This window comes from Natator depressus, chromosome 11, assembly GCF_965152275.1.
Source record: "Natator depressus isolate rNatDep1 chromosome 11, rNatDep2.hap1, whole genome shotgun sequence".
In the NCBI taxonomy this organism is placed as follows: Eukaryota; Metazoa; Chordata; order Testudines; family Cheloniidae; genus Natator; species Natator depressus.
In genome coordinates this window covers 58,318,510-58,334,284 of record NC_134244.1, presented here as the reverse complement: position 1 = coordinate 58,334,284, position 15,775 = coordinate 58,318,510, and the positions used below count along the sequence as shown (strand labels likewise).

The following is a 15,775-nucleotide window of genomic DNA, read 5'->3' as shown; positions in this document are numbered from 1 at the left end:
ATGGAGGAACCATCTAAGTGACCTCATACTGTAACATTTTTCTTACATCTCCTTTATTTACTTACACAATCTTTGCGTGGGCTCTGGAACTGGTTACCACAGCCAGGAAAAGCTCTTCATCCACAGCATGAATGTCATTGCAATAAACAGCTTCACCAGTGGCGTGCTTAATCCCAGACTGGTGCATGATGGGATGTCCTACTGGATCTTGGGGAGGCTGCATTGGGTCTACATCCTGTTCAATAAGAACGTGACAAAACACTAACTACAGAATGCCTTATTTATGAATACCTTCTGAAATCATTTTGCAATTAGTGTGTCATTAAACACCCATTGAAATTGCCCAGATATTGTGGCATTAATAGGTAACAATCTAAACCCAAAATTCTACAGTCATTTATTTATTTATATTACCTTGGCAACTAGTGACCCCAACTGAGTGGGCAGCTGGCCAAAAAAGCCAATGGGAAGGCTAGAACTTCTTAAAACTGAAACAAGACTCCCCTTTAGTCAGTCTGTGGCTGTTCTCCTGGAGAGCAGGGACAGGGCTGAAACTATGCTGTAAAAAGCTTTAAGCCAGGTATGAAAAATCATCAGTATCATACCTAGAAACTACTCATTGAAAACTCCAGATATGTAAGTAGATCAGGAAATGTCTAGGAAGATGCAATTAGGTTTTTCTTTTATTTCTTTATGGCTTGTGCTAACCCCCAAATGCTTTTGTTTTGCTTGTAACCATTAAGCTAGACCTCAAGAAAACCATTCTTGATGCTTAATTATTATATTTGCTCTTTTTAAATCTAGCAATAGCCTAAGTTTGCTGTTCTTATGTTATGTTCTTGTATAGATTAGCCTAACAAAACTGCTCTCATTCAGGTTTCTACTAATTAAATCCTGGTCAAACTTCCCTTCTGCCATTTCAGAGTCCTGAATCAATAGCATTGAAAATGTGGGTGCCTGTAATTGCAACCTTAGTCAGTACACAGCTCTGGTGCTCTTTGCTGCTGAGCTGCTAAGGCACTTCCCTGAGAGAGACAAGGTGAGTGAGGTGATATCTTTTACTGAACCAACTTCTGCTGGTGAGAGAGACACGCTTTTGAGGTTACAGAGATACCTGAAGAGCTTGTCTCGAAAGCGTGTCTCTCTCACCAGCAGAAGGTGGTCCAGTAAAAGATATTACCTCACCCACCTTGTCTCTCTAATAAGCGGAGACCAACACAGCTACAACAACATAGCCTGAAACAACCCAGCTATGAGAGATGGTTAAAGATTTACTGTCAGAAGTTTTTTCTATGGAACATTGTATTTTTGACTAAATGAAACTTCCACAAAAATTATTAGCTTTTCTCAAAAATGTTCAATTTTTCATGAGAAACCTGGAAGCAAACATTTTCAGCTGAAAAAGAGTGCTTAAAACTGCTGACTTTGGGCTGAAAAGTGAAAAAAGGGTTAGTTTTCAGCACTTTTGGTTTTCAGACAAAAACATGACATTTTCTGTTGAAAATCTCAATGACAATGAAAAAAATGAGCTTTTGTGCACCCACTGGCAGCCAAGCTCCCTCTGCCCCACCTCTTCCTCCTCCTCCCCCGAGTGCGCTGCATCCCTGCTCCTTTGCCTACCTCCTCCCAGTGCTTCCCGGCCAGCTGCCACCAAACAGCTGTTTGGCAGCGTGCTGGGAGAGAGGGGGGAGGAGCGGGAACATGGCACACTTGGGGAAGAGATGGGGGCTGGGATTTGGGGAAGGGGTTGGAATGCGGGTGGGGCCGTATGGAAGGGGTGGGGCTGGAGGCAGAAGGCAGGTTGAGCACCCAGGGAAAAGCAGGGATGTTGGCACCTATGCTCAATGGGAACCGTAACCTGAAATAAATATTTCCCAAACCCCCCTCTTCTGGCCTTCAAACAACCTCCCAAGCTCATCCTCAGAGCCAACCTCCATACAGACCAGGACCAACCAACTCAAAGCAGCACCACACCCTGCCAGAACAACGGGTGCAAAATCTGCAGACATTTCTCCACTGTTACAAGAAGTTACTCACCTTGTGCACTGTGTAACTTGAAAGCTTGTCTCTTTCACCAACAGAAGTTGATCCAATGAAAGGCATTACCTCACCCACCTTGTCTCTCTCATATCCTAGGACCAACATGGCTACAATACCACTGCAAACAACCTTTGAAAAGACATAGAGGCAACGCAGTGTTGTTGTAGCCGTGTTGGTCCCAGGATACGAAAGAGACAAGGGGGTGAGTTAATATCCTTTATTAGACCAACTTCTGTTGGTGAAAGACACAAGCTTTCAAGCTTCACAGAGCTCTTCTTCAGGTCTGGGAAAGGTACTCTGAGTATGACAGCTAAATACAAGGTGACATAAATACAAGGAGACAATGCAGTAAGTGGAGAGTTAGAATGAAAAACCAGAAGGCATAATGCTCATCAAGGACAGCATGTGACAGTCACAATTCACAGCTAACATAGTTTTCTATGAAAGCAACTTCACTGACCTGGTATGTTTGCATACCCTGGGGTGCTTCGCTGTGAAATGCTCCTAGGGCACTCATGTTCTTCTTTGATAAGTCAGGATACTTAGCTGGATACTGAAAGGAAGGCAATTTAGCAACCCTAATGTCATATCACGGCTTTTAAAGCTAAATTTTCCATTTACAAATTTTGAAAAACAGAAATGTTAAAGAAGCAGATTTCCAGTTTGCTCCTGCAGCTCAAACACCAGCACTGATGTGAAATAGTTGTGAGGTGGAATAGCATTCTGGGCAAATGAGAGTCACAAACATTCTATTCTGTTACATACTTCCTTGCCATAGCAGGCACCTTTTAAAGTGTCGGAGAGTTTACACAGGTGGTAAAACTATAGACAACGTTTAATGTGAGCTGGGTCACCTGACATCAAAAATCCAACCCATCCCACCAAAACCCACAGTCCTTGGAGGGTAGTCCATTGTCTGGAAGGGGTTGTTGGTAAAGAGAGTGACAGGATCAGATTTGAAACTAACTGGCAAACAAGGAGTGCAACATTGACCATCTCCCCTATGGGTGTATTCCTGATCGTTTCAGGACATGATGGTATGTGGGATAGTTCACAAGAAGGCATTAGGATCATGTACTGAAAATGGGTTCTGGGTACATTTCAGGCTGGAATTAAATCACATGGGTTCATTGTGGTTATCTTCTGATCTTTGAACCCTTGAGCTTTGCACTCTTGCTGTTTGGCAGCCAGAGAGTACATTGGTGTACCTTACTGCATCAATGCTCTGGATCTTTTCATAGACAGCCTGATGCAGCTATGCAAGGCTCCCCTGTTGGTGATTTCAGACCATTTCTCCATGTTATGTGCTCTGCTCAGGCTATCTAGTATTTAAAACATTCACCTGCCCATCTCAAAGAAGAAACATTATTTATAAATATAAATGTGCTGTCACAGCCCTAACATTTTGTTACAGCTAAAGGAATTCCATCATCAGGCAATGAAAGGTCTGGCACTTCCCTGAGAACATGTTAAACTCTAACTATGAGCAAATATTTTAGCCTAGCAGGGCTCTTTAGCATGGTATAATAACCGAGCTTGTGGAAGGAGTTGAGTATGGGCACAATCTGCATTCAATAAAGGATGTATCAGTCCAGTCATTCAGTTAGCCTGCAGCCATCACCATGAGATCTGAGCACCGGGTAATAAACATTGGGAATAGCCTTTCCAAGAAAAAAGTCAGTTTGTCCAAACCTAGAGGGAAACCACTTACCATTTTATTTAATCCATACAACACTTCCAGGTAGAACTTGAAAAGGAAGCTGACAAGCAGAGTTCTTCTGTATTCCACCTTCCCACCTGGAGCTGAGGGGGAGAGAGAAATTTCTCCAAGCACCAGTTTGCAAGCTTCATCCAGCATCTGCTCATTCCATTGCCTGGTGGAGAAACAGACATGCACACACACAGGCACACTTATTTATAATTCTAAACTGCAGCTAACGCCGAAGTGTTGAGTAATAAAAGTTTAATTCACGTGGGCCTGATCTTGCAGTCCTTTTGTACCTTTTGATTTCAGCAGGAATTATGTGCATGTAAGGATTGCAGCAATCAAGCCTTAATAAGATGACCACTGAGGATAAGTCTACGCTGCAATAAAAAACCAATGGTTGGCCTGTGTCAGTGGACTCAGGCTCGTGGGGCTCAGGCTTTGGAGCTATAAAACTGCAGTGTAGACATTCAGCCTTACATTGCAGCCTGGGCTCTGGGACCCTCCCCCATCATGGGGTCCCAGAGCTTCAATTCCAGCCCAAGTCTGAACGTTTACACCACAATTTTATAACTCTGCACTGCCTGAACCCTGTGAGCCTGAGTCAACTGACATGGGCCAGTCACAGGTGTTTTATTGCAGCATAGACATGTCTTATTTGTTTCCAACTAATTGGTAACCATTTATATCATAGTGTATTAGCAGTAGAGCTGGTTGAAATTTTTCATTCCAATGTTTTTTTTCTCATGAAACATAGATCCTTTTTAGAAAATAGAAAATTTTTTGAAAATTTTCAATGGACATGTTACTTTGGTCATTGTTTTTCATTTATTGGTGTGTATATTTTTTTCGACTGCCAATTTTAACCAGTTTACACTGGTGGTAAATTTTCACTTTCATTTCACTTTCAAAACTGAAATGTCATTTTGAAAAAAATATTAATTTTCCAAAAATGAAAAATGTTGATTTAAAAAAAAGGAACAGAAAATGTTTAAAGCACAACCAACCAACCAACCGAAAAAAGGTTAATTTCAAAATCCATCTGAACAAAAACAAGTTGGAAATTGTCAGGATTATTTTATGTAATTTTTCAACCCACTCTAATTAGCAATGTCGATTTCTTAAGCCCTTCTTTATAGTGCTGCTCTGCAGCATCATACACATTTACGTCCGATTAGGTTTCATTATACGTACTACTACACACACTACAATAATTACATAGAAAACATGCAGTCATCCAGTTTTTAATAAGATCACTTATTGTCATTTAAAACTGATTGGGTTAAATTCACCACTTCTGAGACAGTGAGGTGTAAATTGCACCCATGTTCCAGCAGAGGCTACTGTGCTGGCAAATTCCTTCACCCCGGCAATGGGTGTTCGTGTTCCACCAGGAGAAGGGAACTTTATCTTTGAATTGGAGCTTCACAGGAGAACCTCTGGGAGAGGTTGCCAGGGCATAAGTTGTATCAGGATGGAGCATCTTGGATATTCCCACTTCATTGTTATTGCTGCCCACTTTCTGGACAGTGGGGGCTGTGGGCGAGACGTGCAACAGCTGTGATCTCTACATTTCGGTCTCCATCAGCAGAATTTGGCAGAACCAAGGGTTTATAGAGCCCACTACATTTCTGTCATACAGTACCTCCCTATGAGCCTCTGGCAGGATTTCCTTGCACTGACTGTGGTAGGCCCAATGCCTCCATATAAAATATTCAGGTCCATAATGATGTCGGTGCTTGGTTTGAAAAGGACTCTCATTCCAGAATTCACAACTGATAAAGCATTTTTTCCGGCGCTCAGCCTGTCGGAATGCTGACACAAAGTCATCCTGATCAAAAGAAAGCAAGGAGGAATTCCATCATTGGTAGAAATTGACTCTATTCTGAGTCTTAATTAATCACAAGTGACCCAAAGAAAGAAAAAGAACATTTTTTCTCAAATTATACAGTGATGTAGTTAACTTTCTATATTTCTTCCAAGTACTGACTAGTGATGGTCTGACATGTCCCAGAGGATATGCTTGTGATATGCCTACTGACAGGCTGATATGACAAATTAAAGATTTCCACAATGGTTCCATGTGTTGTCAGAAGCACCTACTCTAAAGTGCTGGACAATCAGTATTTGCACAAGTCACTTCCAATGTGACTGGTGCATTATTGTTGCTGAAGTTTGCTTCCAGCACAAAACCAGGTGGCCGTGCTGTGCCAAAGGACCTGATTTTGCTGACTGGTTTTTAACAACGAGATTTCTATATGTCATGCCACAGAGCCAGAGATTAAAGAGGAAGCTGCTGGCCACAGCCAATTCTGAATTGTTCAGAAGCCCAGTTCTGATTTGTTTGGAAGCCAAATCCACTTGCTCTAAATTAACATAGTAGCTTCTTCCATACTCAGCCTGAGGATATGTGATGGCTATCTTCTTGGCTGTTCCACATACTGGGGAGTCAACTGGGGCCCTCCAGAGCTAAAATCATGGAGCTGATGAGCCAAAGCTCTGTAGCTGGGTGCTGTAACAAATCATGTTCCCTGTGGATTCCCACTGGGTTACAGAAACTCTTCCTGAAGTGTAGGTTTTAAATATGCCTCTTCCAGAGTCAGAGATGGGCCCTGGCCAAGCCTCTAGAGCTGAATAATCCCAGAACTTTGGGCTGTTTGAAATCCAGATCCAAGATTTAAATCCATCGCTATTAGTATTTGATGGGACTCAGACCCATCTCTCAGTTTCTGGTGCCCACATGAAATTTGAGTCTCAGGATTACATGGCCAGAGATGAGTCCTTTTACAGCTGGAAGATTTTCTCAGCATGTTTCATGCCCACACATATCACCTGGGCAATATTTACCCCAAGCTGCCAGAAACCAAAAAAACAACAACAAACAATGGGCATAAACAAGAGTGAGAATATGAGCTACAAAAACAGCATCTGTGCCTCCATCCACACACCAGCAGCCCTTCGCTTTCTTTCCTTTCTTGCAAATAATCTGATACCCTGATCACTCTAAGCAGCACCTTATTTGGTGAATGGGCAATTGATTTCAATGGGGCTGTTCAAGAAGTAGGATCCTATCCCCCTTGAGTGTGTGAGGAAGCGTGGCCAAAACAGGTCTCCATGGCCATAGATTCATTTTCTGTGGTGAGGCTGATGAAGTTCACCATCCTATCAGTGTTATTATTGACTGTTTGCTTTAGCTTTCAGGTGTGAGCGATCGTTTCAGTCAGACAGCAATGTTAGTCTCCAATGTCTCCGTTCCCTTCTGATCTCAGGTGGGAAAGGCTCTCTCAATGTTTCTGAGATTTCCATGGTATAACTTCAAGGGAGACACTGCAGTTTTGGTTTTTTATCTTCCCTTCCCCTCTTTGGAGGGGCCTGGTTTATAATCCCCTTCCAAATTCTCCTCCAGTTCATTAATTTCCAACCATAATCACTGCTGGGATTCAGAATTTCTGAACAGAAGAAGTGCTGCTGTTCTACCAGATTCAGTGTAGAGTGCAGATACTGAGTTTACAGAGTCTGGGGCTTTTTTACAAGAAATCTGCCTGGGCCAGCCAGCCTTTAACTCAGCACTTATATTACATTCATCACCACAGTGCTGACACGCTCACTTCACCATGCTTCAAAAGACAGCTACTTTGAGGCAGATGAGGTGGTGACATTGTGACCTGTATGTTAGTTATGCTAAGAACAGGTATTAGTCTCATAAGAATTTATTTCGTGTTTAGGCTCCATGAAATGGTTATAAGTTGCTCCATGCATTAATCTCACTTGTAATGTCTGTATTCCATGCTATAAGAAAATATGTAAAGTTTTGCTTTATAACTTTGAAAATGTTTTCTCTGAACTTGTGAACCTAGGCATGGGAATCGTCCTGCCTCAACCATCCAGAAGGACTATCAAAATCAGATGGCCCATCAAGGAACTTCACAATACAAAGGATTGGTTAATGGCCCTATGGAACCTGGGAAATGCTACATGCAAGGAAACTCATCCTGTGGATTTGGAAGCTGAATGAAGGAAATGAAACAAAGTCACAGGAAAATTTTTGATTTTTTTTGGCTGTTTGAACTCTGACAGGTCTAGAGACACCAGATTGAAGCCAGAGATCCCTAGGGTCTGCTCCCTGGGTCTGCCCTGAAAGACACTTTGAATTGACAGATCACTACAACTCTGTCACTCTTAGGATTTGGATGGTAACTCATTTATATGTATATGTTTGCTTGCTTTAACCTGTAAACTCTAATTTCTTTTTCCTAGTTAATAACCCTTTAGATAGTTTATTACAGGACTGGTTACAGGTGTTGTATTTGGTGTAAGATCTAGAGTACCAACTGATCTGATGTAAGTGACTGGTCTCTTGGGACTGGAAGCAACCGGAATGTGGTGTGATTTTTGGTGCAAGTGACCATTTATTACTAAGTCCAGTTTGTCTGGGAGGCAAGATAGACTGGAGAGTCTAAGGGGACTCTCTGTGACTGAATGATAAGACTGTTATAGTGATCCAGGAGTTCACATCTGTTATCGGCTTGGTGAAATCTAATCACAGAACACACCTCCAGTTTGGGGTGTCTTCCCTGTTTTTGACAATCTGCCCTGAGACAGGCACTCACAGTTGTGAGACACTCCAGACAGCATGATAGGTGTCTCCTTGCTTTCTCTTTTTAGCCTGGGCAGATCCTGCAGTGTCAGCACTGGCCAAGACTCCCTTGGCCATTTCCTTGTCTGTTTGAATCTCAGCACTCCCACTTGTATCTGGGTTTCTTCTGCAGTTTTCTCCATATCCACTAGAGGGACATCGGATAACGCTACAGTTGCTAATACCACAATTTCCCTTCCCCTAACTCGTTAGGGCCAGATTCCGTCACCCTCACTCATAGTGATCTACCTTACACTGAAATCAATGAAATCAACAGGACTGCAGAGAGCAAGTTATTAATCACCAGGTGGGAGGGGGACGTGGTACCAGTATTACCTCATCATTGGGATTAATGGGGCATCCTGTGCTGCTACAGTACTGAGGAGGGATGCCTGCGCACATATTATAGGAGAGAGAAATAACATAAAGAGACCCAGCGATTAGAAATGTGGACAGATGATCAAATGAGTTTCAGCTTGGCAAAATGCAAGCTAATATATCTGGGAGGACATAACACTACCCCTAGAAAGCAGAGACTTAGGGATTGTCTTCATGTTCAGTGCCTGGGGCGCTGGAACAGGGAGGGTCTGGGGGTCATGGTCCTCCCATTTTCCACTGGCTGTAAGGGAGAGACAAGGGGCAGGGGGTGGAGGGAAGCGAGTGGGGCCTCGGGGGAAGTGATGGTGTGAGGGCTCGGGGGAAGGGGCAGCGCAGAGGGCGGGGCCATGGTTTGGGCACCAGTGGCCCCCCCCACACTTTTAGGGACCTTCTGCTTCTCCTGTTCAGTGCTACAGCTTCTTTTTAGTGAAGACGCTCTCCCATCGACATAGCGCTGTCTACCCGTGTGTGTGTGTGGTTAGGTTGGTATAACTATGTTGCTCAGGGGTGTGGATTTTTCTGCTGCTCTCTTGCCCTCCCCTTACACAGTCCAGGTGGGGAAAGTGACCTGAATGCAGGGAGCCCTGATGTTGCTCCTTGCTCCCCCCATAGCCCTTTAGGGGTGCACGGAGGAGCAGAGTTCTGGCGGGGGCAGGGGGAGTGGCCTGCTGAGGCCAGCGGGAATGGAGGGACACCCACAGGGGCTAGGAGCAGTGTGGGAGGGGGTGTGCTGCGCCCATGGAGGCCAGGGTGCCATTTTCCCTAAGGCCAGCCCTGGTAACCCCACTGAAGTCTGTGGTACTGCTCATAAGGATTAATTGTGTCAAACATCTGCAGGATCTGTCCACAGGTGACGTTGGTACTGAAGTTCTTGCAGTGCATATTAAAATTATTTCCCTTTTGTTCAAAGGTTCTGTAACATTACGTATAGCACACCCTGTTAAAAGCAGCCAAGAAGGGACCCCAGAGCCCTTACCTTCTTAGAGTATGGGATGAGAACCGAGACTATGATTTCTTTTGTCTTAAGATCTGCATTTTCATATCCAGCAAGAAACTCATCATTTAAAGGAATCTGTCGTGTTCCATCTGTTGGAGAGAAGTGTAGTTTGTTAGAGAATGTGGAGTGTGAAAGGAAAGTCTGCACTTCGCAGATGCAAATCATCTAATCTGTGAAAGAAAAGTATACTAGAAAATACATCCTACATTCATACTCTAGTATTTAAGTTTCCAGGAATGACACTGATCCTGCAAAAATTTTCCCATAAATATTCAAATACAGATTCACAAAAAGAAAAAAGGGCTCAAGTCTGTAACAAATCCTTCACAATGAATGATTTCACCAGCTCTAAACTCAGTGGCATGCAGTGACATTTTTAGCAAGGTATGCAACAACTTTTTAGATGACAGAGGAAAAGTTTTATTTTCTAAAATCGGAACACTGCTATTAAAAAAACAAATAAATTTGCTAGCTCTGGTCTATTGCAGACGATGCGACTGTATATTTGCATGCCTTGTGTATTCCATTCTACATGTGCTGTGGGAGTTTGCTCTGGCTTGGTCTAAGCTGTAGGATAGCAGTGGTGAGGAAAAGGTAGGTAACAGTGATCACTGTGAACAACTGCAAGGTGAATTTGATATTCTCTTTACTTCTCTGCACTTTTGTTTTGCCATTAATGAGACTCATGATTCCAAATTGAGCGTTATACAGCAATCTGTTTGGAACTTTATGCCATAGGCTTTTACAAAGAAATGGCTGGTGAGAGAGTATATGGTACCAAACAGGAGAACAAGTGAAAGAGAAGCATATATAAAAAAGGCAATTTTCAAGGATTCACTTAAAACAGGAAAAGATTCAGGCGTAATAATGAAGTGAAAACAGTAGGGGGGACATCTTGTTTTTAAATATTTTACTAGTTAAATAGATTTCTTGTTTTAGAAAACAGTAACATTTCAAATAAATTAATTATGTATGTAATTATCTAAGGGCTTTGTTTAAAATGGCAATTTTAGTGTGCATATAATTTCTCTGTAGAGTGCTCAATGAATTACTATTTTCTCCTATATATAAGTTTAATGGAACTTGGCCAGTGGCCACTGCTACCTTACCTCTACTTACCTTGTTCCTCCCTGCAGCACATGCCTTGTGTATTCAATTATACACATGCATGCCTCATAGTCCAGAAATGGTGTCTTCCAGGCAGTGCATGTGAGGTCACGCTGTCTGGAGGACACTATTTTGTAGAACAAAATGGCATCCTACATGCTTGTTCGAACCAGGGGCTGCCATTTTTTTCTGGGGTATGCAAATCGCTTGCCCTGGTCTAAACTAAAGTTCTCCATTTCCATGGAACTCAAGGGAGTGTGGTCAGCATGTTTCAGGATCTGGTCTTAGGCTGTAAACTCTCCACTTGTCTTTGTTGTCCCTGTTAAGTAGCATGCACTTTGGTGCTATACAAATAATAAATGCTAATAACACTATGCTGTATGTATGATGTTGAATACTGCTGATTTTAGTGCCTGTAATAGACAGACGAATTAGTAAGCTGATTAAGTAGCTCTCCTCTTTTTACTCAAAAGCTTTAAACAAAAACATTTAGGACATTAAACAGTTAACGTGCAGTAAGCTCTAGGCTCAGGTTAATTCTCATCCACTTTCATATTCCCACTTGTAACTAGCACGTGACCTATAATCGAAGAATGCAGACCATACTTGCAGGATGGGGAACTATTCTGGGAAGCACTGAAAAAGATTTGGTGGTGGTGATGGATAATCAGCTGAACATGAGCTCCTAGTGCAACACAGTGGCCAAAAGGGCTAATCTGATCCTGTTATGAATGAACAGGTGAATCTTGAGTAGGAGTAGAGAGGTTATTTCACCTCTGTATTTGGCACGGTGCAACCGTTGCTGGAATACTGTGTCCAGTTATGGTTCCCACAATTCAAGGAGGATGTTGATAACTTGGAGAGGGTTGAGAAGAGCCACAAGAATGATAAAGGATTAGAAAACTTGCCTTATAACGATAGACACAAGTTCTTACAAAGGGAAAACACTAGGGCTGTCAATTAAAAATAATAATCACAACCGCAAGATTAAAAAATATAGTCATGATTAATTGCAGTTTTAATCACACTGTTAAACAGTAACAGAATACCCATTTACATTCAACATGGAAGCATGTCCTCTGGAATGGTGGTCAAAGTATGAAGGGGCATATGAATGTTTAGCATATCTGGCACATAAATACCTTGCAACAGCGCTGTGCGAATGCCTGTTCTCACTTTCAGGTGATATTGTAAATAAGAAGCAGGCAGCATTATCTGCCATAAATGTAAACAAACTTGTTTGTCTTACCAATTGGCTGAACAAGAAGTATATGAAATATATTAGTATTGAAATTGTAAAATGATTGGGAAGATGCCAGTGAAAAGATAAAAAATGATTACCTCATGTCCTTCGTCTACTGTCATTTGCTCCCACAACTACAGGCTAATGAGCTATTTCTCGGTAGCCTTTAGTGTCATTTCACTCTCTTTCTACCGTCTACAGTAGTGGCTTCAGTGGAGGATCTGGCTCGATGAGTAGTCCCATTGACATAAAGATAAGCACATGTGAAAGTCTTGGCGGATCAGGGCCTAACTGAATTGCTTGACATTGTAGTAGCTCCATATTACTTTCCTTAACTATTATGTCATTATTAATTAATAACATTTTGAAAGGATTTTTTTACAGGTTTTTGGAGCTGTAATGAAGAATTTTGATTGTTTTTGCTAATGAATACATTAAGTTCTATAGAAATGCTTGTATGTACTAAGAAGAAACCTTCTCTGCATATAATTAGCTCAAATATTGCACATGTAGCCCATTGCCTTGCCAGAAATAAATGCAAGATCAGTTGGCTGTTTTCCACGTTGCTTTCTGGCTGCCTTTGAGCTCCAAAACACCCCCTTTAACTTGGGAGGGGATGGGGAAGAAAGGGAATGTTAGTCTATTGTAGGATTATACCATTCAAAGGCAACCCCCACCCCAAAAGGATACGTCCCTTTCTCAGGTAAAACAACAGCAATTTTTCAGGATCTGCATTTTGCTCTGTTATCTGCAGTAGGAAGTGAAATAAGAGATTATACATTATTGAGATGTTTTGCAATTTTCCCATTGGGATTACCTGGCCTTTCTGAAATGCTTTGACTGGGTATTAATATAGTGTATTTGTGTTATGGCATGTTCCTTTCATTTGATCATAATCTGTAGACATGTGAATGTATTTGACAATAGCAAACTCAGTCTTGTATTGACAGCTAAAGAAGTAATAAATATAACTATGTTCCAGGAGCTCTAGAAGGTTCACAGTGAGGTGAAGGTGAGCAGTAACAGAGGCTTGTGAAAGGGCACATGAAGACAAGAACCCTTGAGCCTGATCCTGCAATTGATTACACCAGTGTAAATCAGGAGTAGCTCCACTTCAGTCAAAAGAGGTACAATTGTGTAAAGAAAATGGGGGTGAGAACAGAATCAGGGCCCATATTTTCAAAGCCATAGAGTTGTGCAGGTAAAGGACACAGTTTGGGGCTCTTTTGCTCGCCTCACTCCATAGAGGTACTGTAACGAGGCCAAGCTTAGCCCCTTCCTCCTCAGAGACGCTGCAGCAGGAAGATGGAGGAAATTCTCAATACATGGAGAGCAGGAAGGGGAGTTGGGTATTAAACCAACCTGTTTTAAGTTTAATAAATTTCATTTTTGATTTTCAGGGGCTCCATTAGCTGAGCAACAGGTCTGTCTGAAGGATGTGGCCACTGCAATGACATGCCCCATCATGCTGGAAACCTAGTACTAATGAGAACCAAGTACGGAATGATGGATGGGTGGGAGGCAACATGGGACTCACTGGAGAATGACTAGCTTGTCCTGGGGCATTTAAAGGCATCACGACAAAACCTCAACTTTACCATGGTATGGAGCAGCTGATATTTCAGAGGGGAAGGGTTTCTTGGGCTTTCAGCTTTTAATGACCATGCACAGGTGGAATACTTTCCCTTTTTATGAAGAGGAAATAAGACTGGATACAAAGGATAAAGCTACACTGCACACTAAGGCCAGGCTCCGACTCAGGTTTGGGCTCAACACCCGTTTCTGCCCGTGCACAAAGCACTCAGATCAGCAGGCTCTCACGAACTGGCTACTAGGACCTTGCTGGGGGTGGGGGGAGGGGACGGTGGGTCAGAGCACGAGTCCTGCTGTGACTTGGGTCCAAGCCCTGACATTTTACAATGTGAACAGAGCTCAAGCCACAGACATGAGTCAGAAGGTCTGTGCAGTGCAGTATGAACACACTGGCATGGACACCCAGCTCTAGCAATTGTAAGCCCAGGTTTACAATGCAGTGTGGACACTCACGCATGGGCTTGGAAACACAAAGTTCACCAGCCTGGATCCCACAAACCTGGGTTTACAATGCAGCGTAGACAAACCAAAAAGGGCAAATTTTGCTATTGAACCAGCATAAATCGGGATAGTTATAGGGTAAGACACTAGAACGTGGCCCACATAGCCTTTCTGAAGTATACTTTTACAATCATATAGTATACAGATAGCAGATAAAAACAAAAAGCAAAAATTTCCTTTTTTTTTTGGCCTGAAACAGGGACGGGGGGAAAAGGACATCTTCATAAAAGCATTCTCTGGACAAATTGTTCTCAAAGAAAACACAGACAACATTTTAAAGAAAGAATGAAGTTTTTCCAGTTCAGGCCAGCATCTATTTTTGGATGGAGGCATTTATAAAAAGGAACTTTTAATGACATAACTCGGGGGCAAAAAGAAAAGGTGAGAAAACAAATGCCTGTAAAAATGAAGTATTAGGTTTCCGCTGGCACTCACTGCTGAGTACAGAGGCGAGTAAAGAGTCTATTTCCTCTGACTGCATTTTAAAAAAAATTATAGTAATAGCAGGGGATCCTCTTGCTACTGCCTTATTTTCTCCAAATGCAGCAAGTTACTGATCTTGATAGCTTGAGGTTTTAGTTAATTGCTACATTAATTATAACAGTTCAGTGAAATAACAGGTCACTGGTGCTACATAATATTCTCAGTACATCTAGGTAGATAGAAAATATTTCTCCAAGTGAATCTCTTTGTGTTACCAATTACTGTAGAATTGAGATTTGCAGCTCCACCTAGATTTGGAAACTCAACAGTCATTCATTTTAAGGGGAAATTGAGCATGCAAATTCCTTAGATAGCTTTGAAACTCTTAGTCCAGAAACAAAACAACAAAGAGGTCTACTGTCCCAGTTTATGGCTACTGCCATTTATCAGAGAGTAAAGACAGCAGCAGAGATGAATCCCAGTTTGTAATATCTGAAATGCTATAGGAAGATCCCAGGTAACAAGGGATGTTCAAAGTCAATACATTTACTCTGGCTCTCCCCACAAATGAGCTGTGCTCCCCTAGTGCATCATTCTCCCAGAAACATTAAAGCACCTCCCTCCAAAAACAAAACACCAAAAGTCTTACCTTCCTGCATTCACAAAAAATATGAGTGCATCTGACTGTGTGGAGCAAGCCATTATGTGGCATAAAAGCGCAGCTTGAAAATTAAAGAGGAAGATGTTAAACACCAGCAAGAAATCAATGGACACAAGTGTAATTTCAACACCCAACTAAACTTTGTTCAGTGCCCCACAGACATAAAGGCATTAACCTGGATGGGCGAGGAGGAGCCAAGGTGGAGTGTAGGCTAAAATGAACCAATTAGGTCCTTTTCCCCGCCTTATCTGTCATGTACCAAGGTGATTTAGGAAGAATGTGGAGACCTGTGCCTTCAGAAACAATGCACATACTTGTCTTCCCTGGGTGAACCATACTGTAAGATGAAGAGCCACAAGACGTACGTTATTTTTCCAAGACAATCCCAGGAATTATGCAAATGGGAAGCACTAAACTAAGCACCTATATGGTCTAGAACAGGGGTTCTCAACTTTTTTCTTTCTGAGGCCCCCCAATATGCTATAAAAACT

The 15,775-nt window shown here is 42.2% G+C and overlaps 1 protein-coding gene across 1 annotated transcript in view; it reads right to left on the bottom strand.

The window, feature by feature from the left end:
• LOC141996111 (aldehyde oxidase 2-like) overlaps nucleotides 1-10,218 on the bottom strand; it is a 66,287-nt gene extending 56,069 nt beyond the window's left edge. Inside the window, 6 exon segments of the mRNA XM_074967879.1 lie at nucleotides 66-235; nucleotides 2,501-2,593; nucleotides 3,752-3,914; nucleotides 5,391-5,536; nucleotides 5,538-5,576; nucleotides 9,736-10,218. Coding sequence (XP_074823980.1) covers nucleotides 66-235; nucleotides 2,501-2,593; nucleotides 3,752-3,914; nucleotides 5,391-5,536; nucleotides 5,538-5,576; nucleotides 9,736-9,921 — 797 coding nt within the window. The 5' untranslated portion in view covers nucleotides 9,922-10,218.
• Between the last annotated feature and the right edge of the window lie 5,557 nt (nucleotides 10,219-15,775).